Source organism: Haliaeetus leucocephalus, unplaced genomic scaffold (assembly GCF_000737465.1).
Source record: "Haliaeetus leucocephalus isolate CR32 unplaced genomic scaffold, Haliaeetus_leucocephalus-4.0 Scaffold2, whole genome shotgun sequence".
NCBI classification, from domain to species: Eukaryota; Metazoa; Chordata; class Aves; order Accipitriformes; family Accipitridae; genus Haliaeetus; species Haliaeetus leucocephalus.
In genome coordinates this window covers 2179724-2207167 of record NW_010972438.1, presented here as the reverse complement: position 1 = coordinate 2207167, position 27444 = coordinate 2179724, and the positions used below count along the sequence as shown (strand labels likewise).

Below are 27444 nucleotides of genomic sequence, written 5' to 3'. Positions count from 1 at the left end.
CCCAGCTCTTTGACTTGGTGTACCGAGAAGAGACCTTGCTGAACGTCATCAAGAGCGTCACTCGCAATGGGCGTTCCATCATCCTGACTGCTGTTCTCGCCCTCATCTTGGTCTACCTGTTCTCCATAGTGGGGTACCTCTTCTTCAAAGATGACTTTATCCTGGAAGTAGACAAGCTCCCTAATGAAACGTTATTGCCAGGTTGGTACCGGCGACTTGTTTCGACGGTGTGTGTTGAAGAAAGTAATGGGCTTTTGTTCCCCGGGGCGTGCTGAGTGTCTTCCACCTTTTGCAAAACATACTGATTGCCTCGCCAGTTTGACAATTTCTTCCTCACAAAGGACGCTGTTTAAATAGAAAATAAAATTTTAAAACAATCAAATAGATTGGGGCAAATGGATACCCCAGTATTTTTACAAAACGCTGCAATCTGCTGCAGCATAAAGAGGGATGGGGAGGAGGAAGCCCTGGAGATAGCACTTGGGCTCTTCTGCACATGGTTGAGATTTATTTCTCCCCTCACTGTTTGCTAAAACAGTTGAGATTATCTAATTCAGCTACACCTACTCCCTCCCCCAGTTTAATTACGAGCAGACTTTAGGTAGGCCATTGTGGAGAAGGCTCTGCACTGGGAGAATTCAGTTCTGCCTCGGTTTGCCAGCTCTCGAATGCTTATATTGGCTTTTAACGGTGGGGTTTAGTTTCAGCGTAACAAAAATTAGTATTTTATCTGAAATAACAGACTGAATATAAATGAAGGGCATCAAAGGACAACAAAGAGATGCTCCTGTGAAGTAGAGGTTTATCTCTCTAATTCTGGTTTGCTCATAGTTTTATAGACTGTATTAACCTCCCTCAAATACTTGCTACAGTTTAAACTTCGTAGCAGACTTCTCTGTGCTGACCTTAGGTTGCTTATTGTAAGTTAAAAATTGGATATTTTTTTTTTCCACCCTGCAGCATCAAGCTACTAACTTAGTGGGTGGGAAGCACAGTAATGAAATTTGTTAGAGGAGAGGTTGGGTTTTGTCTTGTTCTGTCTTTGGGCTTTTTTTCTGACAGTTGAGCTATTCCGACAGGTATTATTTGACATTCCCGCTATTTTTTCTAATTTTACTGCCAGCCCTGTGAGAGACCCAAACCTCACTGACCCTATTATTTCACGTTTCCATGTGGCTGGAGAAATGCCAGAGATGTATCACTATGTGGCAGTAGGTTTGGTCTGATATTTGCAAGACGTTGAAAAGCAAGTTTTCAAGACACCTTCAAAATTCATTGTGCACTAGAACATAGTAATTTCGGAACAATTTCAATTACTCTCTCAACTTTGGAGCTGATGCAAAATAAATGCACAAGTTTGGTCTTTGATTCATAGAAATAAGAATTTTATGTTTGAATTTAAAATCATTGAATGTGTAAATCAGAAAGTACCGTGCCCTTCTAAACTCTAGGATAATACACTGTTCTGAATCTGCCTAGTAATTGCACACTGAATATGATGGGGTACCTTAATATCTGAGAAGTAATCTTGCAAAATGTACGAAACGTTAAACTATCCATTTGATTCATCACCTTCTGTTTTTAGATCGCGCAGAACCAGGTGAGACCATGACTGGAGAGTTTCTCTATTCAGATGTATGCAAAGCAGGTAGCAGTGAAAACTGTTCTTCAATCATTCCTTCAGACCGTGAGTATCTGCTGTTGAATTCATAACTCACACCCTGAGTTTTCACACTTTTTCTAGTTAAGCACCTGAAATTAAGGAAACAATAATTTCTTTAAAAATCCCATGTAATAAATCTGGGAGGAAAGCTATCATGAGACTATCTAACTTGAAATGGGATTAATTTAGGCCAACAGCATAAATAACATTTGTTACATGAAGTGATTAAACTAGAGAAACTTAGAACTAAACCATACTTTGATAAAACACTGTCGTACTCTTTAATTTTCTACATCAATTTGAGAAGGAAGTGATGCAGTTTACCTCTTTGCAAAGTTTATTATTTTAAAACATTAGGCTATTAAATGTGATCTCAGAGGATAATACCCTGTGAAATATGGAGCAGAACATCGTTTATCATCAGCATTATTCTATCTAGCTAAGGAAACTGTTTTTAATATCATGGCAGGAAGTACTCAATGGATTAAGTAGACAGGGTAGGTTTGGGGGTTTTTGAGATCAAAGTAGTGCATGCGAGATATTACTTGTAGCATAATCGCCAGCCTCAGATTGTGTATTGAAATATTTCAGTTTTATTTTCTAGAAAATGTAATTTACTCCTCGGAGATTTATGACGCTGGCTGTGAGAGCCAGACGGAACATCACTGTATCTCTTAGAAGTGGAGCGCTCATATGGTCAAATGTTTCAAAGGTCAATAATGGCCACAAGCCCATGTTCGCAAGAGGAGATGGTTCTGTTTTGCTTAAATGTCCTCTTTGATAAACTAAGCTTCAACACTGACACAGGAATAGCTGCTTTATTCAACTCTAGGAGGAGCGTGCTGCTTTGTCTTTACTCTTGCTGCAGGAAGGGAAACTCCAGAGGTGTTTTTGTATCATAAATAATCAACCTGATATTGGGTCTTCTGTGGCCAGGGATATTAATGATGCCCAAATCTTTGGCCATTTCTCTACCATCTTGGGGTCTGGCTATTTCTGGATTGCATGGGGATTTGGGTCTTTCTAAAGCTGTCTGTGGGAAGGTGGGATCTGCTCATGAGCATTTGTATGATGAAATGAAAATCATGAGACTTTTAAAGGGTACAGGGAGAGTATATGAGATTAGGTAATTGATTCTAGCAGTTCTGCAACTGAAACAGCGAAGTTGGAGGCTTCAGCCAAATGAAGAGAGGGTCAAAAAAAGTGTGTTACTTTTTTTAGTAAAATGCTGTTTCCGTAAGCAGTGATATTTTAGCCATTTGAAAAATACGAGTCGAAGTTGCCATTTTGAGTGCAGCCCAAAGGCTGTGCAATCTGTTAGGCACCAAGGGAGAGTGTAAGAGGCAACACTTTGTCCTCTGAGCTGTCAGAAAGCTATGATTCTGTATAAACAGGCATCTGGTGATCTGAGCTATGCATGCTAACAGAAATGGAAAGAGATACTTAACCAAGTCAAAGACAGCAGTTCAAGCACAAAAGAAAACTCTGCTGGTGGGGAGAGGAGGGCAGGCTGGAGCCGGAGCAGAGACCTGCTCCCGTGGTCGGCTCTTTGCAAGAGCTAAGGGGGTTTGCGACGCTGGCTGGAAACCCGGCAGTTTTCGCAAAGGGGGGAGAGAGCATAACCGGCAAAGAGTGAGGAGAATTATTTAAAACTGATCTTCTTGCCTTTGAAACGTGTCTTTGCTTGCTGTGTTAATAGAACTGATTGCTGAAGAAATGGAGGAAGAGAATAAAGAGCATACGTGCGAGACGTTACTGATGTGCATTGTTACTGTACTGAGTCATGGGCTCAGGAGTGGGGGTGGAGTAGGTGATGTGCTCAGGAAACCATCCAAAGAGGTAAATTATCACTGAATGGGGGTGGAAGAGTGATAACCACGTCGGGCTGGGGATCTAGTTCTGCTGGGGAAGACGTGTATACGCTCCCTTTAAACAGAAGTGGGGTACATCGCGACTAGAAGGGACCACACTTTCTCTCCGTGTAATATTGTTAAATCTCTGTATATCAGATTAAACAGCAGCCAGTTCAAACAAGCTTCTACCCATCCTTTTTGGGGGGCTTTTTTAGCTTGAGGGCTGTCCAGAATGGGGCCCAAAGGAACAGAAGTGGTGTAGCCAACAGTGTGCACTTTGGGAGTTCAGGATCTGAAGAAATAAGTACAAGCTATTGGAAGAGTAACATGAGGTAGCAGAATGAAACTGCAGTGGTAGCTGATACCATGCTAGTGGCACGAGCTTCTGTGGAGAGCATCCCTAGGGAAAGGTAAGATGTGTAAAACTGGGCATGGATGAGAGGACAGGGACCAAGATGGGTTGGAGCTGGGACTGTGGGAAGGAAGGCAGGCTGTTGTCTGGAGCCATCATCACAGAGCCGGGACCAGTCAAAGCAGCAGGAATTTGTCATAATACCCAAAGCTGCCCGTATAGCTGGTTCTTTTTAGCTGTTTGTGCCCATTTGAGTCTCAGGTTGTCATTCCCCAAAACCATGTTAGGGGCCAAAGGAGCAGTCTCAGTCAGAGTGAACGCTTTTCTGTTGTTATCTGCAATTTCAAAGTGTTTTCTAATGTGTAGCCTTATTTTCAGCTTACAATGATTTGAAAGTTACATAATTCTTAATAAAAATTTGGCACCCAACTGGCAGGATGATTCTGAAAATGGGGGTTAGGTGTTCAGGTATTCAGGCCTGCAATAAATATGAAATGGATACTGGGAAGTCCAACTTAATGTCCACATACATGGTTGTTAGCATAAATGAAATGAATACTATTAAATTTCAGCAGAAGACTTTATGGTCAACACTGCTACTATATTGATATATAAGCAGATTAATATAAGGATATAATTTGGATGGGCTTGCAGGGTGGGGGTGAGGGGAGAACAATTTTCAATGTGTGTGAGAGAAGAGGACAGACTTGGATACAGTAGGCAGAACGAGCAGCTCTGTAGAGACTGCATACTGGTAGCTGACTAATTTGGCTTTTCTTTCAGTAATCTTGCATTTTAGTTTCACTTAATGTTTTGAGTTGTAAGTTATCATTGGAGAGCATCAGAAATGGAGACTCTGAAGGGAGGGGTTGTGGGGCAGTGTACTCCGTTGCTGAACTGAGAAAGGCATGGTAAGGGTTAGATGTGCACGTATTTGGGTTGTTAATTATTAAAATATGTATCTTGCAGGAACCTCTATTTGCTGCTAGAGTGATATATGATCTGTTATTCTTCTTCATGGTCATCATTATTGTCCTTAACCTGATTTTTGGTGTGATCATTGACACTTTTGCTGATTTAAGGAGTGAAAAACAGAAGAAAGAAGAAATTTTAAAAACGACTTGCTTTATTTGTGGTAAGTGTAGAAACACTCAAGAGTAAAGGGTTACTCTCTCAAAGTCAGAGATAGCTGCAAACTTGCAGGAAACAGGAGTCTGGAATTTCTGACTGTTCCTACCTTGCATTCCTCAGCTGGTTGATATTCTCAGGTACCACACACATCGGAGCCTGGCAGCGGGAAGAGAGGGGGAATGTATGCTCAGTATACTGGTTTTTCCTCAGCTCCTTAGTTTGTTTCTCCTGTGCTTCAAAGAATAGTTTCCTATTCGAATGGGAGAGATTTTTATAAACAGTTGTTTTTTCCAAGGGTGTAGAGTGTTGAGCAGTGCCTGTGAAAGTTTTTCCCATCAGTAGATTGGGAATTAAGCTGCCGAGCCTTTGAGGCCGGTGCGGTTAAATGTGATGGTCATGCAGAAGTTGCATAACACACAGACTGACAGAAGTAACCTTTGGAAGTTTGCTGCAAAGCAAATGTTGCTTTTGGTGTCATTTTGCCTAAAAATAGGAGATGCGTTACGAAAACCAGCAAGCTGATTGCATACGAGGTAGCTACCTTTTTTTAATCAAAAGTTTTCTGTTATGTAAAGTGTGAGCAGTACTTGTTAAGCCTTCTTTCCTCTAATTGCTACACTGTGGGAATTTGTTAGAGAGTTTATCCCTGTTACTGAGTGTTCATTTAAGAATGATTGCGACTGTTAAGTACAGCAGACTGTAGAAACAAGTTTTGTTCTTAGAGCTCATTTTCTTAGTATCAGTTTGTAAATACTAAGGGTTATATATGTGTCACTCTTGTAGGTTTGGAAAGAGATAAGTTTGATAACAAGACAGTCACATTTGAAGAGCACATTAAAGAAGAGCACAATATGTGGCATTATTTGTGCTTTATTGTGTTAGTGAAAGTAAAAGACTCAACAGAATATACAGGACCAGAAAGTTATGTGGCAGAAATGATCAAGGTGAGTTTGGAGTTCTGCTTTTCTCCTCCCCTACTCCCCCCTCCCAGATTAGACCAATCTACTGGCATGTTTGGTAAATATAGTACTCGTATTTTATTTATTTTGCAAGTAAAAACTTGGGGTAAGGCTTTTTCCGCAATAATAGGCTTAATCCAATGCCTTTCCTTTTAGAAGCATCTCTAAAGATAATATACTTAAGATGTACTTGGCAAGATAACTCGATAAAAGACATTGCGTTGATGGCAGCACATTGCAGCACGCTGCAAATGGATGGTGCGGGCAGGGGCACTCGTGGGAGCCGACGTGTGCTGCAGCACCGCGGTCGTACGGCGATCTGCGTCTGCGTGCCTGCGGCTTCTCGGCCTCCGACACCCTCCCGCGTGTCTGCCGAAGTAGGTGGCAGGGAGCAGTGACGGTCAGGTAGTCTCTGTGGTTTTAAATCAGGTGAAGAGAAGGTGTTCTGTTTTGAAAACTAATGTTTAAGGGGGAATATTTGCAAGCTGGTGGACCTGTCTGATGTGTAACAAACTGGTTATAACCTGTCCCAGTACAAATATCTTAAACTGACTTGTAGGATTTGTTGTCATATGATTTTAGCTTATTGTAAAAAAAACTAAAATTAATATCTACTCAATTGTAACGCCTTTTAATGAGAGAATTAAAAGCCTCGTTTCTGGCAAGCTGCAGGTTCAGAGCTCCTGGAATTAGATCCTAAACCCCAGTTACTAATTTGTGTGTCTTCTGGCTGGTTAGCAAAAGCTGTTTCTGATTTATAACATTTCAATTAGTTCTTTATTTGCCGTCAGACGAATAAATAGCAGAAAACTTTTCTTTATTTGTCTCTAGCCTTTTTGCTCCAGAGGTACAACGTACCTTTAAGTGGGCAATTTGTCGTGGCCCGGTCAGCGTGTAAATCCCACCAAGATCTCTTAGAGGTTAAACATGTTACTTTGGGGTCACTACAGTGTATGTCCTAGTTCTGGATTTCTGCCCCTGTAATGAGGGCTTAAAGAAATCTTGTGAGCAGTCACCTGATAGAGGATTAGCACAGTGAGATAACTAAGTACATCACTGCTGCTTTCTAGTCTGACCGATTATGTTGCTCCCTTTATTTATCCCACTGCAGCAAGCATTACTTCAGGGGAAAGCACTGTACTCTTTAAAATGTTTCTGCTTGTAAAAGAGGATCTTGTGTTGTGTTAAAACTAGTTTTAAAAAGTTCCAATTAACGAACAATTTATTAACAAATTATTATTTCAGATTAACAGTTCAAATTAGATAAGAACCAAAACCTAGTCACTGAATATGTTTGCAATAAACACAAAAACTGGAGAACTTTTATCAGAATTCCCATTCATAGAAGTGTCAGCAAGGGCTGATTACTGTGTATTGAATGGAAGTTTGGATACATTATGCATAGACCAAGTGTCTCATGCAGATGCAGTTTTATATAACTATATGCTCTAGGTAGAGGTTTGGAGTATGTCTTGTAGTTGGTGGTTTTTTGCATTTCATGAGCTGGGTCTCACTGCAATGCTGTTGAAAGCGTGGTGTAACCGTACAAGCTGTGGAATAGGAAGTAAATTTGCTTTGCACATCAGTGGTCTGCAACGACCCGGCACAGGCGTGACCGGGGCAGCTCGGGCTGCTGCTGCCCCGACACCGTAGCTCTCGGCAGCATTTTGCAGTCGATGTGTTCCTTGGGACTGATCTGGCAAAGCTTCCTCTGAAAATCAGAAGCAATTTCTTTCCATCATCCATTAACATTAAAAACATGCTTTTCTGCCCTAGAAAATCTGAGTGTAAAACATGATGAATATATTTCTCTACCAGGCCTGTTTTAAATACTTCTGTACGAGTCAGAAATCCTTTTTTCTGCCTAAGGTATATCTAGGAGTAACTTAGGGCATGGTTCATCTTTTACTTAAGCCTTCTGTCTTCATCCCATGAATCTAGAAGGATGGGCAAAAGGAAAGCCTTAAATATATCAGTGGTTCCAAAGGTCAAGATTCACCTGTTGGGGGTGATGGTTTATTTTGTATTTGTACAGAGGGCGAATGGGAACCTGTGGTTGCTTAATGTCTGCGGCTACCAGATTCTCCTGGAAAGCCTACTTACGTCGTGGGTAGATTTTAAAAGGGATTTTCTCCCCACGTGTGCAGACTGAAGGTGGCACTCTAACATCTTTGATAATGACAAAGATGGGGCCTGTCTTTTCCTTGGGCTGTTCCGTGGTACCATTGTTCAACTGCAATTTATACCCATTTTTAGTAGTTGAGGGTAGGAAGTATAATGTGCTCCAAATCATATTGCAATGACAGAATACACCTCAAATACGCTTCACCTTTGCTCTGACTCTCAACAGAATATCTTTAGAAAACTCTGGGATTTCTGCCTTTTGGCAATAGTAAAAAAAAAAAAATTAAAAAAAAAATTCCCTCTGACATTTAGTATTTGTGGGTTGTTCCAACACTAGAGAACATTAAAAAAACAAAAACCCAGAAGAACGAATTTAGGACACTAAAATTATATTCACCATGAGCTTGTGAGTTGCATCCAGTGCTGCTTGTACAGTGCTTTAAAGATATTTTAAGCACTGTCGTATCAAAAGAATCCTGGACAATTTCACTTATGCCAGTTAGTGAATATTCAGAAGCTTTAAGAGTGATCTTGAATTTTGATGTTTTCTTGTCTAAAAATAATGTGTGTAGAAAGGCAATTCTGAGGCTATCCACTATACTGGAGATGGCAGAGCTGAATCTTGCCCATAGAATTCATCTTGCACCCTGCAGGAACCTGACCCAGCATAAAAAGAAATTGTAGCCTTGAAAATCAATGAGTAACTACAATTCTTTAGTGAATTTTATATTTCTTCATGGATAGAAGCTCAGTAAGTTAAAAAGCAGCATGCAGAAAGAAGTCAACAGTTACTCTTGGAAAGGGATTAAGGTTTAGATGTATTTTGAGCACCATAAGCCTGAGCAAAATAACAATTTAAAAAACAATGATCTGACAAAATAAAATCTAATAGACTACAGATAGTACTGATTGGTAAGTATAGCTTCCATAACGTTTTTCTGATACAATTATGGGTCTGTTGGTGCTTGTAATCTCGGATTGTCTTTGTTCACGTTCCCCCGTGTTTGCGGAGCCTGGTGTGTTTGTGTGCCGCTGCGTGGGAAGCCAGGCTGCAGTGGTCTTGTAGCTACAAGTCCAGACTTTTGATAAGAGGCCTGGAATTCATCACCAGCTTTTCCCCCTGTAAATAGGGATAATATTCACTTTCATCAGTAAGGTGAGCGTGTGCCTGCTGTGATATGTGATGTAAAACTTGGGATATCTTAAGAATCTTCGCTGGGAATTGCTAGAGCAACGCGGTGGGGAAAAATGGGATTGCTGGTTCTGTTTGATGTAGAAGCTGAGCTTGGGTACACACCCGAGCTGCTGCGGTGACTCATCCGCTGTCCTGAAGTCCTTAACCAGCACTGGTGAGGTCGATAACCTCGGCAAACAGAGCTTGGCATGAAGCAGCTCACCTTCGAAATGCATTCTTGAGCCACCTCCTAATATCTGTTTAATAGCACAGACAGTACTGTAGGATGTGAGAAAACATCTAGTGGTAACAGAGATGGTCTTTAATTCTTGGTGTTTATAAAGCCCTCCCCATGACCTAATTTCTGCTCATCTGGCTAAAGCACTGCAGATGTGCACTTAAGGTAGTGCGACTTCAGGATGGACCAATGTCTTTCCAAAAGTGTTTATCTGGAAAGTATGCTAATGGTGCTGCAGAGCTGGTAGTCCGGTGCATCCCGCGTTTCCCAGGAACAAAGGCATACGGTTCAGCTGCTGCGTGGCTTTGTAGTCACCAGGGAAGATCAGGTGATGTCTGAATAATACCAAGTGTGTAGGAGGTGGGGGGATCCACTTATCGTGTTGGCCAGACATTGACATCCACACCCAAATGACTAATGTGAACTCGGCACAACTCCCTACAGATTAGTTCATTTAAGTGCCTTATCTACCCGTCCTGTCTTGAGAATTTCTGAAGTTTTCTGCATTTGCCTCCGGTTACTGTGGCAGCCTCGCTAGCAGCAGCCCCATCGGTACAGCTGTCGCTTGAGTCTTGGCAAAGGTCTGCTACAGACAGCTGTTCGCAGGCATTTATAATATGTAAGAAAATCTTACTCTGAAGCTCGATACATAGAAAACCACATACACATTTCGGTTTTGCGTGCATTCGTAAGGCGGTGTGCATGCAGCTGCAGTGCGCTGTCACTTGCATGGACAAATATTTGCATACACAATGCTTGCATACCCTAACATGGGGATTTGCATATACACCTTCACATCAACATTTGATCAGTGTGGGTAAGGGCAGCATGGCTGTGAGTGATTTTATGCACGCAGATGTGCATATTAAAAAAATAAAGGCTTGTTTGGAAAAGTTTTTTTAGCACAAAGCTTCCTAACTAGCTGTTGCAGTTTCCAAAGATTTTTAATCTAGTGTTGCACCAAGCAGGATACATGTCATTAACCTTTATTACAAAAGTGAGGTAGAGAGGTGTAAGAGATTGCCCAAGCTCACAAGTCCAGATTGAGAGTGCCAACTCCTGAATCTTCAACTGGATTGTGTTGTCATTTGAAAAATGACCCATTTATAAGTAGGAGTGATGGTGCAGATATCCTTAAAGGAATTTGGAATGGAAATGAAGGCTAGAGATTTCCTTTTGTGCCCTAATTAACCTCTTTGTACAAAACTGGATATTTAAATATGTTACTGGGCTTTTTTTCTTTTTGTGTTGAGCTATGTGCTATACCATAATCGGAAAGTATTTCTTTTTACTGTTTTGAGCGTCCAGTGTAGCCTGTAACTTCTGCCAGAGCGTAGCCTCCTAGTAAGCAAAGGCAAGGTTTCATCAGTGTCAAACTTCTAAAATCACATTCTTCCAGAAGTGCAAGTTCAACCTGAAACCTCTCCCAAGGAGTTAAACACCCAGCCACGATTGTCGCTGTGCTCTGAAAGTCAGCAGGAGTGTGTGATTCACAACCTGCACGAGGCTCACGTGATGATGGCTTTGAAGGGTTACTGTGTCCCCAGGCTCTACATTGAATATAACTTGGTTGGAGGTGACCAAGACTGGATTTGAACTGCAGAGCTTACAGGATTAGCAAGTGGCAGGCCACGATGCTTCAAACCTGAAGCATTTCAAAAGGGGCTTCATGATTCCAGCAATGGTGAAAGATTTGTATACAGCCGAAATTATATAGTCTAAGGAAGTATTAGAAACCGAGTTACATTCATAACATAATTTGTGCCTGGAAATCCGGTACTTTGGGGCAAAATCGAATAGGAGAGATTTGTCATGTCAATACTTACCAAACCAACTGCAGACGCAGAAGAGAGCAGCCCGTGCAAAATAACTCGTATGCAGTTGCTCGGTTATAGACGAGGAAACGGGGGTTTCAGGGCTCCTGGTCGCGATGACGCTGGGTGCAAGCTGGGAGAGGAGGAGGACTGAGGTCAGGATCTGAACTGGACCTGATAGTGCTTAATTTAGTGGTATCTTCCCAACAAGCTGCATCTTGAGGTACCTTACTAGAGTTAGCCAATATAATTAGAGGCTTAAACAATAAATAATAGCAGAGGCATAGAAGAGCCAAGAGGTGCGTTTGGCAGAAGGCCCTTGGCTGCTGGAAACACTGTGTCATAGGCACGGGCCCCGAGCTTTGCATTTAGATAGCGAAGCAACTTGTTCCACCCTTGAAATCGGCATTGAAGTGCAAACCAGAAGCTGCACGGGGAGAAACGGTTGGTGAACCTCATCTTCCCCATGCCGCATTAGCGTGCTCTTCCCTCCGGAGGTGTGCACGCTGGCGTGCCCTGCAGCGTGCTGCAGAAAAAAAAAAAAAACCCTCCTGTTGCTGGCATCAACCTTACATGGCCGAGTTCTTAGTTTTCCCTGATAAATGACCTGGGCAGGCATCCGTGCTGGGAATATCGGGTTTGCATCCCCACTGCCGAGTCAAAGGTTTCACTTTGGCTGAGCGTGTGGCAGAAAAAGGGGCCTGGGTGGATGAAAACAGAAGCAAAGGCTTCAGCCTGACTCTGTGTGATGGTTTGTTTGGGATTCAGGTGGGTCCCAAAGCAGCTCGCGGGGCGGGCGGCGTGCCGCGGAAAATAAACCGCTCGGTCTGCAACGCCGGCTAGGACAAAAAAGCCCCACGGAGATGCGTGCGTGTGCCGAGGAGGTGGGCCGGGGCGAGGTGGCCGACCCCTGAGTCATCGCTGCTGCCGCCGCCTCCAGCCCGGCCGTGCCAGGGAGCCCGTGACCCCGTGCCGCAGGGCGCTCCGCCGGCCACCCGGGCCGTGCCGGATGCGTTGCGCAAGAGTAGGTGGGTGACTGCTGCCATCGCCACCAGCAGCTGTTTGTTCAACCTTTGCATGCTTAATTGTTTTGTCCTGCCCCGCCGGCGGTGGTGTAACGCGTCCTACTTTAAAATGTAGATCCAAACAGCCAGCAGCAGGTTTCTGCGGAGAGGCGGCACCGTCCTTTCGGCAAGAGTAAGGAGATCGCCTGGAGGGATTCCCACCGGGACCGTCCGCCTCAGCCGCATCGAGCCGGGCGATGCCTGGTGGGGTAACTTCACCGCTGGTAAACACAACGCTCGGCTCAAGTGAGTCACCCGCAGCAGAGCTGTCACGGGGATGTACAGGGGGGTCATTTCATACGGGGACACGGTGTTGTGGTTTAACACCAGCTGGCAACTAAGCACCACGCAGCCGCTCGCCCACCCCTCCCCGCCCCGGTGGGATGGGGAAGAGAATCAAAAAAAAAAAGTAGAACTCGTGGGTTGAGGTAAGAACAGTTTAATAATCAAAATAAAATATGATAGTAATAGTAGTACTAATAATTGTAATGAAAAAGAAGATAACAACAAAAAGAGAGAAATAAAACCCAAGAAAGACAAGTGATGCACAACGCAATTGCTCACCACCCCCTGACCGATGCCCAGCCAGTCCCCGAGCAGCGATCGGCCCCTCCTGCCTGACTCCCCCCAGTTTATATACTGGGCGTGACATTCTATGGTATGGAATATCCCTTTGGCTCGTTCGGGTCAGCTGTCGTGGCCGTGCTGCCTCCCAGCTTCTTGTGCACCTGCGTACTGGCAGAGCATGGGAAACTGAAAAATCCTTGACTTAGGATAAGCGCTACTTAGCAACAATTAAAACATCAGCGTGTTATCAACATTAGTCTCGTACTAAATCCAAAATACAGCACAGCACCAGCTACTAGGAAGAAAATTAACTCTGTCCCGGTTGAAACCAGGACACCCGGTCGGTCATTCATCTTCCACCTTTGGAAATGGTGTCTGTCTTCCAGGTTCCTGCTCTGCACCAGTGCAAAAGCCGCTTAGGTATTTAATCTGTGGCAGCAGTGAAAAAGGAGATTTTTATACCATTAACCTTGTATCATCAGCCTCCTGTTTAAACACATGGTGCATATGAGGACTTGAAAATACTCTTTGTGTGGAGGGGAGACACGGTTGAGTGCTGGTTTTTGTGGAGAGGGGAGAAGTGCAGCTTGGAGTGGAAGAAGTGATGGTGAGCCCTTTGCAGAAGAGAGAGAGAACCTGACATGGGGCTTTTTCCAGGAAGCACAAGAAAGAACCAAGAGGAGTTTCACCTTGCCACAAACAAACAAAAAAATTAATTTTCGAAGCGCTTCACAAAGCTGTGTATTAGCTGTATGGGTATGATTTTTAACGACACATGACAGAAACTGAAATTTGCGGCTGCCACCTTCCCCTACTAAATGGTGGCTGCTGGGCAGCCCTCCGGTGGCGGGCTATAGGGATTTATTTTGACGAGCATTGAATCAGCCCTTCAGCACCCCATAACTATTAGGCGCAGCGGTAGCTGAATAAATGGAGACCCAGAAGAGGAGCCGCGATGCGGTGCGGTGGTGCCGGAGGTGAGGACGAGCCCCGGTCCCTGCCGTTAGCGGCCGCCTCCTGCCCGAGGAGCGGAGCTAATGCATCTCTTGGCACGGCTCGCCTTGAGGTTGCTTCAGAAACCTTTCTTAGAATAAACTCTTTGGCAGAAGCAGGGAGGAGCGGGCACTTCTCAGAATGAATTGCATCTGCATCATGCAACGCCGCTTCCCCTTTTTCAAATTTCCAATGGTGGATGGTCAGCCTCGCCCCCATGTCTGAGATTTAATGATATTTGCTTTACAAAGAGGGACTTTTCCAACTTTACCTAGAAAAGAGCTAACCCGAAACCCAGCACTTGTGGTTAGCCAGCTTCCGTCAGTGGCTTTAGTCAGTTCGTCTGTTGCAGCGGAGGAAGCTGCGACTGTGACGGGAAGAGGGAGCTGACTGCACACCAGGATCCCGGTGCCTCTGCTTGCAGGAGGACCACAGCAGACAGTGCATAACTGCATTGGTATGCGAGGTGCCAGCAGCCGGGAGGGTGCACGGCGGGAGGAGGGACAGGCAGGGAAAAAGGGATCAAGGAGGAAGCCTTTCCCGTCACTTACTGCCTCTGAAAAACTACCAAACCCCCAGTGAAAGATGTAAGGCTGTATCTTTAAAGGCACCCCGGTGTTCAGTTAAAGTTCAGCAGAAACTAGATCATCAAGATATAAATCTTTTATTCAACCTTGACTAGAAAGCGCTCTGCAGAGGGAGTGCTGCTGGCAGCCGTGGGGCCGGGAGCCGGGCTGGCTGCTGCACGCTGGCCCAGCGGGCTTGTCAGCGACTGACCTTTCTGCATTCCTGCTTATTTCCGTTTTCACCATCTCTGCTTGAGGCATCATCATTTATTTATTTAAAAGAAAACACCCCCACAACCTGCCCCCCCCCCAGCCCAGCACAGCCGGGGATGGGCGTTGGGGCAGAATTCTGCATTTCAGCAGGCTGGTCGCATCCAGGCTCTCGAGCTTCTCTCTGCGGTGCTGGTGGAGGTTGTAGGAACAGGCTGGAGGTTTTCCATGCAAAGCCAGAGTGAAGGGATGCAGGGTTGTGCCTGCAGAGAGGAGGAAGAGGAGGAGGAGGAAGAAGAGCGTCCCTGCGTGCTGGCAGCATCCCTGCTGCCCTTTCTGGAGAGGTCCCAGCAGCCACCATGGGTCAGCCAGCACTGGTGCCAGTTTTACCAGCATCGATGGAGTTTTACCTGCACATCTGTCCCCACGGTTCCTCACCTCGGGGCGTTTGCCCAGGCTGTTCGGGTGGACCTCCCCTTCTTTCTTGCTGGGTGGCTGCTGGACACTTCCAGGTGAACTTTGGGTTTGAGTCGTGCCAACAAGGTATAGGAAACCTGAAGGGGAGCGCAGGTTAGGCCCAGCCCGATGACGTGGGTGGGCAAAGTGATGTACGGGTCCTTCCCTAAGCCTGTCTGTGCACAGAAAGTTTCCAGGTGCCCCCGTTAACTCTTTCACAGGTGGGTCAGGACTTAGCAGGGGTATTGCCAGTTCCAGGCTCAAAAGTGAGTCCTGTCCTCACAGCCCAGGAGACTGCCTGGAGGGCCACGAGTCTTGTCTCCTTTTCGTTAGTGTGCGGAGTTCACATGGAGCGTTTTGGGGGTTTCATCTTTCGCCACTGCCATGAGAACTAGAGAGGCACTTTGTTGTTTTTCAAGTGAAAGCCAGGATTTCCCATACTCAAGCAGCTTCAAGAGCTGGGGCTTTCAGAAGACCAGTGAGTATGAAACTTCTGATGAGCCTGCAGAAGCTGTCAATGCTCTAGTGCTTGCTGGTTTGATTTCACCATCCGAGACTGCCCGTCACCTTCCCTGCCTGTAATGATCAAGTTGCAACCTCTGCAGCAGCTACAGTATTTGCTTATATTGCAAAGTAACGTTAGAAAAGGGTTAGGGTATTTGTTCATAAAATGTTGCAGGTAGGGAAAGGCTGGTGTTTCCAGGTCCTGCTCCCCTCGTACCCCTTCATCCTTCAGAAGGACGGGACCTGGGAGCACTCTGGGGATGGGCTTGGGAAGCTCACCTCTTCGGGAGCAAGTACAAGAGCAGTATTTGTACAGCAAGTAAGAGATGGGCATGAGCTTCAGGGCTCTGCTCTTGTGTCTGCCTTGAAACCTCAGGACATGGACCTGAGGGTCCAGGCAAACCTGCAAATATAAACTGCATTCTAGTCTTATTTGCCGTGTCCTTGAAAACCTCTTGCCTGGAGGAGAGCAGGGAGGGGAATAGCTGTTGGTTTAGTTTGTTTTCCCTGGGTGGGGAGGGGGAATACTTTGGGGGGGAGGTGCTGGACCTGAGCACGAATGACGAGCCCGCCCTCTCTTCCCTAATGAGGATTGAACTATGGCTGGAAGAACACAGTGAAATGTTGCCTGTTACTACTATTAAATCTTAATTGTGGGACTGTCATTTCCTGAACTCCAAAATATTTTGGCACTTGTCTTCATAAAGGCATATTTTTTTTGTACATATATTTTTTTCTTTTATTAGCAGAAGCCATCTGCCCTGTAAACAGAGATCAGGAGAAAAAAGCCTCCCTGGCAGTTTTGCATCATGTGGGAATCCTGTGGTGCGCTGCATGGGAAAGGGCCTGCTTTCTGCCTTTTAATCTCGGCAATAGTAAACTCTAAGCAGATCAGAAGCAACTAATTTAAGATGATGAGTCTTGGCATCGCATCTGAATTGCAGAAAGGATGTGACTGTAACTCTCTGTAGAGGTGCACAACCCTGATTTAAGCAGGATGGATGCTCCTGGGAATGAGTGAGCATGGAGGGGGAGCAGAGAGATGGGGGAGATGGGGTTCAAGGTAGAGATTTAGGCAGGCAATGGCAAAAAGCCAAGGAGAGTTTGTAGTGCTATAAAAATAAGCCGTAGTTTTGAGAGAGAGCCCAGCGAAGAGCCTGGCCTGCGAAGCGGGGCAAACTTTGGCTGCCCTTAACCAGTGCTGTTGATCGATCTCTGGTTTGGGATGCTGTTAATCTAGCAGACTATTACTGTTTCATCTGGTTTGTTTAAATTACCAGTTGTTGTAGTGTTACCCGTGAGAGTGCACACATCCTGATGTCATCCAGTGTTAGTTTAACTTCCATTTTAGAGTGTATCTCCAGCGTGGGAAGAGAACCAGAGAAGATAGGAAACCAGTTCAGTGTTGAAATTTAAGGTGTCAAGATGTGGTATACACCCCTCCTCCTCTTTTGTGGCTTTCTATTCCGTTCCTGCTTTTATTTTTAACGTCACTGGCATGTACGTGAGTGTATGTGTGAGCCACTATGTACATATTAGTAAAACTGAGCATGTGTCCACTGAAGTTCCTGGCTGTAACTTAAACATGGAATATTAGAGAATTTGTATGCCTGAGCAAAAACTTCATTATAAACAATTCATTGTAACTTAATCTGTCCCACATTTTAGCCTGAACCGGGCAGTCAGAACATGATTTTTTTTCTTTTTCATTAAAAAGGAAGTATTTCAACTATGAAATGTGGTTTCAACTATGAAACAGGTAGAACATAGTTTCTTTCATTAGAAGGGACAGCCAAATGTTGCTTGATCAAAAAAGCAAACCAGCTTTATCAGCAGAAAATCTCCAACAAAAATTAAAAGACTATAAGATGGCAGCAGATTTCTAGCCCTGGAAAATGCTTGTCCACATATGAAATCTGAGCCTGTTTAATGTCCAGTGTTCATGTATTACACTGAAGTGTATCTGAAGAAGAAATGGCTGGGGAGAGTGAGTTTCTGGAAAGGAAAAGCCAACAATAAGCAGCCTTAATTTTTAGTAGTTACGTCTGAAGTGCCTTATTGCCTCTAGCAGGCAATTTTGCACTTTTCAGTAAGATGCAAGTGAAAATAACTACAGAGCTTGTGTATCTGAGGAACGTCCCTGCGTGGCATTAAAAATCTGTCTGCACTCAGCCGCTCGGGTGCAGGTTTTCATTTGGCAAACACTAATTGTGAACTTGCGTCTGATCCTCAGGAGAGAAACCTGGACTGGTTCCCCCGGATGCGGGCCATGTCGCTTGTGAGCAGTGACTCAGAAGGAGAGCAGAATGAGCTGAGGAACTTGCAGGAGAAGTTGGAGTCCACCATGAAGCTTGTGACCAACCTCTCTGGCCAGCTGTCAGAGCTTAAAGATCAGGTAAGGGAGACCTGGTTGTGAACGGGCGGCCACACGCTGCTACGGGCAGGACAAAGGTCCTGCAAGCCTGTTGTACAAAGTGGTGTTTTACAGCTCCATGGCTCCTGCAAACGCCATGAAGATCTTTTGCTAAAGTAACTCGTGTTTAGGAAAGAAGCGAACAAACAAAATGTCCTTCCAGAGCCCTGTATCCCAGCTGACCTGCCTGGCAGTGCCAACCGAACTGGTGTAGTCCAAAGTGGCCACCTCCAGAAAGGGAAAACTTGCATTAAAAAAAAAAAAAATCAAAGCTGAAGTTAACTTAAATCAGTCCTCGCTGGTGCAGGGAGCCTGCATGTATGTATGTATTGTTGTTATTGCTACAGGTTTTAACCCTAAGACCTTAGCATGATCCTGTAAGTCAGAGGGTGTGATATTGATAGAAGTGCTGTGTTGCTGCACGGACCTCAAAACCTACTGAGAAACTGGAGAAATACTTGAGTGGTTAGCTTGCACTGGTCTCCTCCGTGCTATCACTGCACTGCTAATGCAGATAAAATTTGGCTGCTGTCACGCTTTTAGACTGCAGCATAGACAGACATACCCACAGAAATATTTTGCATTGCAGCATGTATTGTTGCTGCTTAACACGTGAACGCCTCACAGACCTCTGAGTATTTTTTCGATGCAGCAAGAGTTTGAGGACTTGTGTTAACTTTTGGCTCGGCTGGGGCTTGAGGGGATCGTGGGGATTGTTCCCAGCCCAAAACCAGCGATGGCTTTGTGAAAGCCACAGAGGCAGCAGGGCTTTATTTCATGTTGTCCATACGGATTACAGCCTAAGTGGAAGTAAAAGGGAAAATGCTGTTGCCTGCCCTGGTGGGAGCTGTTTGCGGCAGCAAAGTGACTAGCTGCTTATCTTTATGGATTAATAACCTGAGCCAGATGGTTCAATTAGTTAAGTTTATATAGATATCGGCACTGGATAGTAATAATTGCTGACTTGCACATGATGGTATCCCAGGGCAGTCGATGGAATTGCCCAGGGCAGAAATGGCCAACAGATTTGGTTTGTTATCTCTTCAGATGTGATTTGCTTACTGTAGCGCAGTTGGCACAACTCTCTCCAATACTAATCGGATTCCCATCTCTGCTCTGGGTTGGCCGGGTTTGTCTGTAAGCTAGTTATCTTCACGGAGACATGAGTCTCTGGAAGCCAATATTGACTGAGATCCCGGCTCCCTGCCTTCCGATCACGCTCTGCATTTCTGATGGAGCTGGGCCCTTTTACCTGACACCCCACGGAGCACAAGGAAGGGATTAATGTGTAGGATTGGGAGCAGAAAACCTTGCTGCTCTTGGCTGTAATTAGTTTTCAGACACTGTTCCATGGACCCCTTTGCTCTAGCTGGTTTTGAGGATGGAGGATAGAGGCAGTTGCTCTTTTGTCTGTGCTTTAATACTTGCTGGGTAGTGGTTTTGCTATTTTGCCTGGAAACAATTATCTTGAAACATGTGTCTTACGTCTTCTTGTTGAAGGCTCTGACTCAAAGTGGTCTGCAGTCACCAGGAGTCTTTCCATCAGCCACAGCCAGCTCTGGATCAGAATGCATTTATTTCTGAAGCTTGCAGCTCTTGGCTGACCAAGCACTAAAAACCCTTCTCGCTCTTTGTGAAAATAAGAATGAAGGATTTAGCTTTTAGAGAGCTACTTGACTGTAAAAGCAAAAGAGGAAACCAGCTTCATTAATGTTGTGATAGCTTTTAGGAATTCCCCTAAGTACCATTATTGAGAGCCCTGCTTAAGTTGCAGGATGCTCCAATTATGTGACAAAACCAGTATATCCCTTCTCCTGATCAAGAACTGTCTCCAGGAAAAGGAACTAACTCAGGGAACTTGTATTTATTTTTTTGTAATTAAATAAAGGGAAGGGAAAACCTCTCATTCATTTGCTTTTCAAGCTCGTTAGGTTTCTGGAGATTCTTTGTTAGAAACTGAAATCCAGCATGCCTTCTTTCACAGACAAGTGCACCAAGAGCCATTAAAATCTTGATCACTTTAATTCTGTGCAAAAAGATTACAACATAATTGTCTGCAACAGCAGGGGATTAGATGTAATCATCCAGAAGCCCTTTCCAGCGCCGTCCTCCGGCGTCGGCGAGCATGTGGCATCTCTAGCAGACGCTCGGGACGGTCCCTTCGCACCCGCCGGGACCCCTGACCTCCATCGCTGGAGCTGCTGCTCAGGTTGGCTTTAGTCGAGCGGGCTGGCGAGGAGCAGAGCGGGCAGACGCCAGCGCGTCCGCGTGTGCGTGCACGGTCGGTATCCCGCTCGTGCACTTTGCACGTGCCCTGCTCCCGTTCCTAGAGGTAACTCCAAATCACACGTGACCTTTGGAGCTAGGCAGTGTGCGTCTGGGCAGTTATATACGATTATCGGAGAGGCCACCTTGACTCAGATGAACTTCAGGCCCCCTCGGTTTTGCTTTTTAATCCTGTCAGCATTACTCCAGTAGCTGACAGCTCCCCTGCAATACATTGCGCCTAGCTTTTATTGCCTTTTAGGCCCAGGTGTACAGTTGCTGCAGCTGTAAAGCTTTTGCAAGAGATTTGGTCTCCAGGTAAATGTGATAGAGATTAAAGTTGCTCCATCTTGCAGCCCTGTGCCCTCTAGACAAGCATTACTTATCTCGCAGGATTAATAACGTTCTGCATCGACATTGCAATTGTATTTCTCTCTCTCTGCTTTATGCTTTATTCTTCCTTTTTTTTAAAAGGCATGTCTTCTATGTACACCTGCATCAGGGTGCACCATCCCTTTTTCTACACAGCATGAAAAATATGTGTTACAGTCCCTTTTCGTTGTTCTTTTCTCTTTCCTTTTTTTTTTTTATGTGTCCTCTGAATCAGTTTATTTGCTGTGTGAAATCGTGGCTCTTAGTTTGCTCAGTGAAACTACTTAATGTAAACAGGCATTTTAAATATTAAATCCTGCTTGCATCTTTGCATTTCCAACTTGTGGGTTATCTTAGAGACAGTTAAAAAAAGTCCCAGTGGTTCAGCAGGGGAGTAGCTTGTGTGTGTGTCTGAGACCGGAGAGCGATGGGAAGACTCCTCTCCTTCTGCTCCTGTTTGCCTGTGAAATGTTACAAGGCTTTTGTGAAAACAGACGTCCAAAAGTGTGGTACAGGGGACTGGGAGGTGTGACCTGTCCTCGTGAGGCTGCGGTCGTCTTCCCGGAAAGGTAAAATAACAGTTCTGCCTCCCTTGGGTCAGGCGATGAGCAAGGCACCAGGCTGCAGTCGAGTTTAATTATGGTTTCAAGAGGAGTTACTGTATTTCGGTCCTTTCCCTGGTGATTAAATGAGTGTAATTACACACAGCTAGCCTGAGCGAAAGCAGCGGTGTGCACAGTGCTGTACAGCCCCTGGGACACGGAGGAACCTTTTGGAGGTTGCCCAGAACTGCCTGTTGTGACTAATTCTTTTCCCCATAATGAACTCCAGACCCGAGGTCAGCCACCGGCTGGCTGCCCCAGCATGCCAGGATACCCCACACTGGAGACAGGAACACTACTCCCCATCGCCAAAACTGGAGTCTTTAGACAAATACCTTCAAATGCAGGCTACAAATGGACCAAATGTGTAATCATGCTCTCTCCCTTACCCTGGAGTCACTTCCACAATCAGTTATATTGGCTGACTTTTGTGATTAAATATCTGAAAAATGAAAAAACTGAAGGATTGTGGGTGCAGCTGTTGCAGGAAAAGCATTGCAAGGAATTCAGTTAATTCTCATAAAGAAAAATACTCCAAATTGTATCTTATACTTGAATGAAAGATTACTTTTTTGGGGAGAACCAGCCTTAGGGCTAGGTTTTCCTGTGTTGCGGGCGTGTTGCCGGAGGGGTCCCGCGAAGCCCCGGTGAGCCGGCTGGCCTGCCCCGGCATACCCGTGCCTGTTACCGCAGCCGGGCATGCTCAGCCCGAGGGAAGGAGCAGCAGAAGCGGGACGTGAGCGCGGGTACTCGTGCACGCCGTCGGTGCCGCCACGGATCGCGTGCAGTGGTGCGGTTGTGCGTTCGCACATCGCTTTGAGGGTGCGGGGGCTCTCGGTGGAGCCCGGGTGCCCAAGGAGCGGTGTCGGGGTCCCCTCGCCTCGGTGGTCCAGGGGCGAGGAGCTGTCTTGGCATCCTCCTCGGCACGGCTGCTGCAAGCCATCCCACGCGTCGGCTCCTCCGAAGCCGAGATGCGGTCGCAGAGGGAGCTGTGGGGAGCAATCCAGCTGTTCGTCGCTGGAGACCCTGCCCACGCCGGAGTCGCTCCTTACGTGGCGTGTTGGCTTATGCAAGTCGTCAGAAAACTCCCGAGGTTTCAAAAAAAGAGAGTGGGGAATTGGATTGTGGCCATTTCTCAATATCAGTAATAAAAAATGATGATCCATTTTCAGGTCATGATTGCACTGATCAGGAGAAACGTTATTTTATCTGATGGGAAGTACTGCCAGAGATTTGGCTGTCTGGCAGTGAGGTGGTTAACCTCCTGTCCCTGCCTTGTGTCTTGGCTTTTGGCAGACGGAGAGGGATGTTGGCTCGCTCCTGATGAGAGCGGGAGCGCTCGAGTCTATTCCAGCAAAGACAAGGGTATTCCCAGCCTGACTTGAGGGCTCGCCCCTTTTTTCCGTCCTCTGCGTCTGGTCTGCCTCGTACATTGGACTGGTTACAAAGAATTTCTAAGAGGGGAGGTTTCTGCGAGCTGCTCTCTGCACTAATTCGCCTGGCTCTCCCAAGCTCTCCTCTTGCAAAACGGTAGTCAGCCGCACAAGCAAGTTCATGGACGTCCCCGATGAGTGCACGAGACAGGGCTGTAGTTGCCGCTTTCATCTGTTAGCACTTGGCGCAGCGGACAGAGGAGCGTTATTTGTAGAAAGTGGGTTTCAGAGCAAACGCTAACCAGTAAAGGCAGCGCCAGGTCCTTCGGCGAGCTGACGCACAGGAAGCGTCTAGGCCTAATGAGCAAACTTTTTAATTTTCCAGATGACGGAGCAGAGGAAGCAGAAACAGCGCATCGGTCTCCTAGGACACCCTCCGCCCATGAATGTGAACCCGCAGCAACCAGCATAAGTCAAGAAGGGTCACTTGCCCCTCTCGCAACAGCACGAATAATGCTAACCCAGAGTTCAGATCCGACCACTGAGGCTGCTTCTGTGTACGTTCAGTTCATTTTGTAAATAACCTGTTTTTATACTATATGTATATGACTGCTACTATATAAAGTTTTGGGCATACGTATTGTAATTAGAACTGTTGGCACAGGACGGAGGTTAAACTTTGTGCCAAAACTATCAAAATTGCCTTTTTCTTGGAAGGACTAAAGAGAGCACCTGAATTGCACTTGAAAAGAATATTTGACTATGTGACATGTATTTTGTATTTAAAAAAAAAAAAATAGAATAGCTAGTATTTATGTTTTTATACAATTGTGCAATATGAATTATGCAATCACAATATATTTGTAACTCCTGAATGTCCTAAAGGGAGTGCACATCTTTGAATCTGGTGTGTTAGTACAATGTAATAAATGGTATAAAATTACAGGTGTAAATGAGGCTGCTGCAAAATTGTGTAACTGGTGATTTTTCATACCCTTGGACATTTTTGTACCATGTGTGTAAATATCTTGCAATGCCATATCTGTTGCCTCTTCCTCCCAGAGATAACACTGGGAATCCGTGAGCTATTAAATTGGTATCAATTAAAGCAAAACATTACTTTGAAGCTTCCAAATGAGGAAAGCAGGAGGTATTTTTCAAGTGACTTCTTCAAAGTACTGAGGCTAGAAGAGCTCAGATACCAGTTTTTTTTAAATGCTAAGATTTCTTAAAGGGAACTTTTTATGCAAAATGAAGTTTGGGATGAGGATGCACTGCTGGCGAGTCGGTGCAGTCTCCTATGGGCATTTCATGCCACGACACCTAAAACCTATCACGAGGCTGTCCAGGCTTTGCATTCTCAGTGTGTAGGATCCTTTCCTTTTATTTTTTTCTTTAGAGACCTATGTGCCTGCTAAAGCTTTAGCAAACAGGCATTGCACCGACTGAAACATGACCTATCCCATTAGGACCATTAGCTGAGCACTGATGTGTGTAATGCTTCTGAGAGAGCCACTGGTTTGAGGTTGGTCTGTCCCACCCTGTCCCCTCCCTCTTGCCCTCCATTCGGTCACTGTCTTTGGTTGCTGATTCTAGAGAGTATGAAAGGAAACTTGGTTTGGGTTTTTTTTTCTCCAATCCATTGCATAGTTTTATACATGGACCTCATTTTACAAAAGCTAACTTCTCTGCAATACTGTCTACAACAAAAAAAAAAAAAAAAGAAGAAAAGCTACCAACAGAGCTATGAAAATTTGTAAATGCATAAATATAGGTATTTAAATAAATGATGCAAAATACTCTATGGTCAGAGGCTGCTGGTGGTTTTTCTCCCCCCTCCAAGGTGGTGTGTGCTTGTGTCTGCTGTCGCGCTTGCCCGCGTGCCCTGGAAAGCTGAGCTGCAGGGGCCTTGCAGGTAAGAATGGTGCTTTTCCCCCACTCAGAGCAGGAGGGGCAGAGGTTAGTCTTTTAATACCAGACCAAGTCCTTCCTCCTCCAGCAGCGACAGGCACTGGTGCCCCAGGAACCTTGTCTGCGATCACTCCAGTTTTGGATCCTTCAGACTCTTACCACTGATATTTTAGGCTTGTCATCCTCAGACCAGAGAGTGCGAGAGTTTAAAAAAAAAAAAACACTCCAGCTCCAAGTATCGTGTGCGCAGAAGCGTTGCTGATTATGTGTATTTGATTAAGATGTAGCAGGAACTACCTGGTACAATTAATCATCTTTAATCTGGTAAGTGCACACAACTGTGAAAAGGGTGCGTCTCCCTGCCACAGGTCATCACAAAACGTCAAAGCGAGTGCATCCATGGGGAGGGAGGGAGGGAGGGCAGCCTGACCAGCATTCTCCCAGCCCGAGATTTACTGGTGCAACTGTGACTTCTTGATCATGTGTAATTTCCATACATATCCTGGTAAATCTGTCTTCCTCCCCTCTGCAGCCCTTGGGTCCTCGCAAGGTGTATGCCAAGGGAGCATGACGGATGTGACTGCTGTTGGGGTTGTGCAATGAAGGAGCAGGATTTCATTTTCTTTGAGCAGCAGAGACATGTATCTGACTCACTTCTTCCCTTGGTGCCATCCAGGGATAAGCAGACACACACAAATTTGTCAGGCTTCCCGGAGTCTGCCAGTCAGGTGAGAGGGAGGAGGCTGCAGTACAGCCTGAGAGGGCATCCGTACAAATGTGCAACATGGCTTCATCTTTACCTTAAAAAGGCAAAAATACTGGGCGCTTCAGCAAAAGCACAAACCCCGGTCTGCGCGATGATCCGTGTGAAAATCAGCTGTGTAAAATCTGCTGTTTTCATGTGTGGTTGTCCTTTGCCAGGAGATGTGAGGAGATGCAAAACGTGGTTTTGGTTTGGTTTTTTTTTTCCTCCCTCTGGTACAGCTGCAGCACAGCGACTGAAGTGAAGCACAACCACTGCCCTGACAGTAGAAAAGAACTCCGGCGTGGGGCAGGTGGGTTGGTTTGGAGAGGGTTTGTCATGTGGTGACGCGGTGGGGTTGCATGGTCACACTTCTTGCCCAGCCCGAGCAGAGGCTGTATCAGCTCCTGGTCAGCAGAGGAAGCCTACTGCTGTCTTCCTCCCCTCCATTACCAAACAGGTCGTTCATTCCTGCAGATTCATTGCTGCAATGAAATTTCCTGCATAACCATCACGCATTTTTACTTTTTTCTTCTTGTACTGTTTGGTTTTCAAGACTTTTTGGGGATTTTTCTTTCTGGCTTGGATCATTCTGGATGTGCTGAACTCCTCTGCTGGCCGTGGCAGCGGAGGTGAGGAATGGAGAAAAGCCTCTTCTGGTTGGTGGCGGTTTTGACCCTGCAGCTTCCGAGGCTAATGCCTGTGTAAGGGCTTTCCCATTCCGGACTGAGATCCGGTGCCTCATGGCAACTTATTGTTGATCTCAAGGAAAAGCTGCGGGAGGGATCTGTGCAAATGCCACGTTTTGGATATTCTTCTCCACAAAAGCTGAGCATCTCTCAAAATCACAAAAAGCTCTATTTGCAATTTGTGGACGCTCAAGTGAAAAAAAACCTCCAAAACCTGAGATCAGAATCTGTAATGATATCTTTAGGTTTTTTAAGCCAGGACCTGGGAGGCTGAGCATCACCTCCGGCGGTGCTGTAAGATAAGGTACACGGCTCTCGCTGTCCACCTCTGCAGAGGCTTTGCAGTAGTATTTCTCAGGGACATCAGAAATGAACTGAACATGGGGAATCCTTCAGAAGCGTCAAGGTTGCTGTGCGCTGTTAATTGAGTGGAGTAACTACAAATATCAAAAGACAATTTCAAGGAACAAAACTAGCACTTGCAGACCACAGCCAGAGGTGTGGACGGGGCAAAGGAGCAGACTTTCCTCTTGATGCAGAGCCCACATGCGGTGATGGCCAGGAGGACCAACGACGTGGCGATGGGTGCAGAGCAAGGGGAGCTGGTTAGGCAGAATTCCTCCGGAGAAGGTCCAGGGGTGACAGCGGGCCACTGGAGAGCGTGGGTGCTGCCGTGGGAGAAGGTGGCTCGCTCCTGGGTACAGGGCAGGGTGTGAATACGTATAGAAAGTGCCTGCTCTGCTCCGGCTGGTGCCCCCGCAGCCCTTCTGGAGGGCCTTACAGTTTGGTCCCACCTTCGGGAAAAATGGTGTGGGCATGCTAGAGGGGGAAAGCAAGAAGGATTTCTAGATTTGGGAAAAGGGGACGTGTGAGAAACTGGGATTGCGTAGCCTGGAAAACAGGGATGGAGGGAGGGAGGGAGGGAGGAAGGAAGGAAGGTGCCTCGTACTATCAGAGAGAAGGCGATGTTTGCTGAGGATGGAAGAAGGAACCGCTGAACTGAGCCCAGGAGGTTTAGGTCCTACACAGTGGGGAGCTTTTTGGCTCTAAAAGCACTTCCCTGACATCCAGTAAAATTAATGATTTGGTGACACTGACAGATGGCAGTTAGTGTAAGGATTAGATTGAAACTGGGGAGTTTCCACCTGCCTTGCATGCACCTGAGATGCCTTCGTTTGGCATCAGATTTCTTTAAGCAGGGCTGCTGTATGTTAAAGTTTGGGAAGATGATTATTTTGTCTTTTAAATAAGAACTTTCATTCAGAGGTGAAAATGAAAGTGACCTTCCGAAGAGGAAGGAACAAAAAGAATCTACCAATTTTGCTAATAATGGAAAGTCCTAGAGGGGAAGGATCTCCGTATATTCTTCAATTTGCATGAATGGCTGAGTCTGTGGATGAGAATTTTCT

General features: G+C 45.6%; 1 protein-coding gene across 1 annotated transcript in view; it reads left to right on the top strand.

Annotated features, from left to right (window-relative positions):
• ITPR1 (inositol 1,4,5-trisphosphate receptor, type 1) overlaps positions 1-23968 on the top strand; it is a 165127-nt gene extending 141159 nt beyond the window's left edge. Inside the window, exons 51-57 of the mRNA XM_010570399.1 lie at positions 6-201; positions 1586-1687; positions 3363-3502; positions 4838-5003; positions 5783-5943; positions 17902-18063; positions 23079-23968. Of these exons, the coding sequence (XP_010568701.1) occupies positions 6-201; positions 1586-1687; positions 3363-3502; positions 4838-5003; positions 5783-5943; positions 17902-18063; positions 23079-23165 (1014 nt within the window). The 3' untranslated portion in view covers positions 23166-23968. The remainder of the gene's footprint in view (positions 1-5; positions 202-1585; positions 1688-3362; positions 3503-4837; positions 5004-5782; positions 5944-17901; positions 18064-23078) is intronic.
• Positions 23969-27444: the final 3476 nt, after the last annotated feature.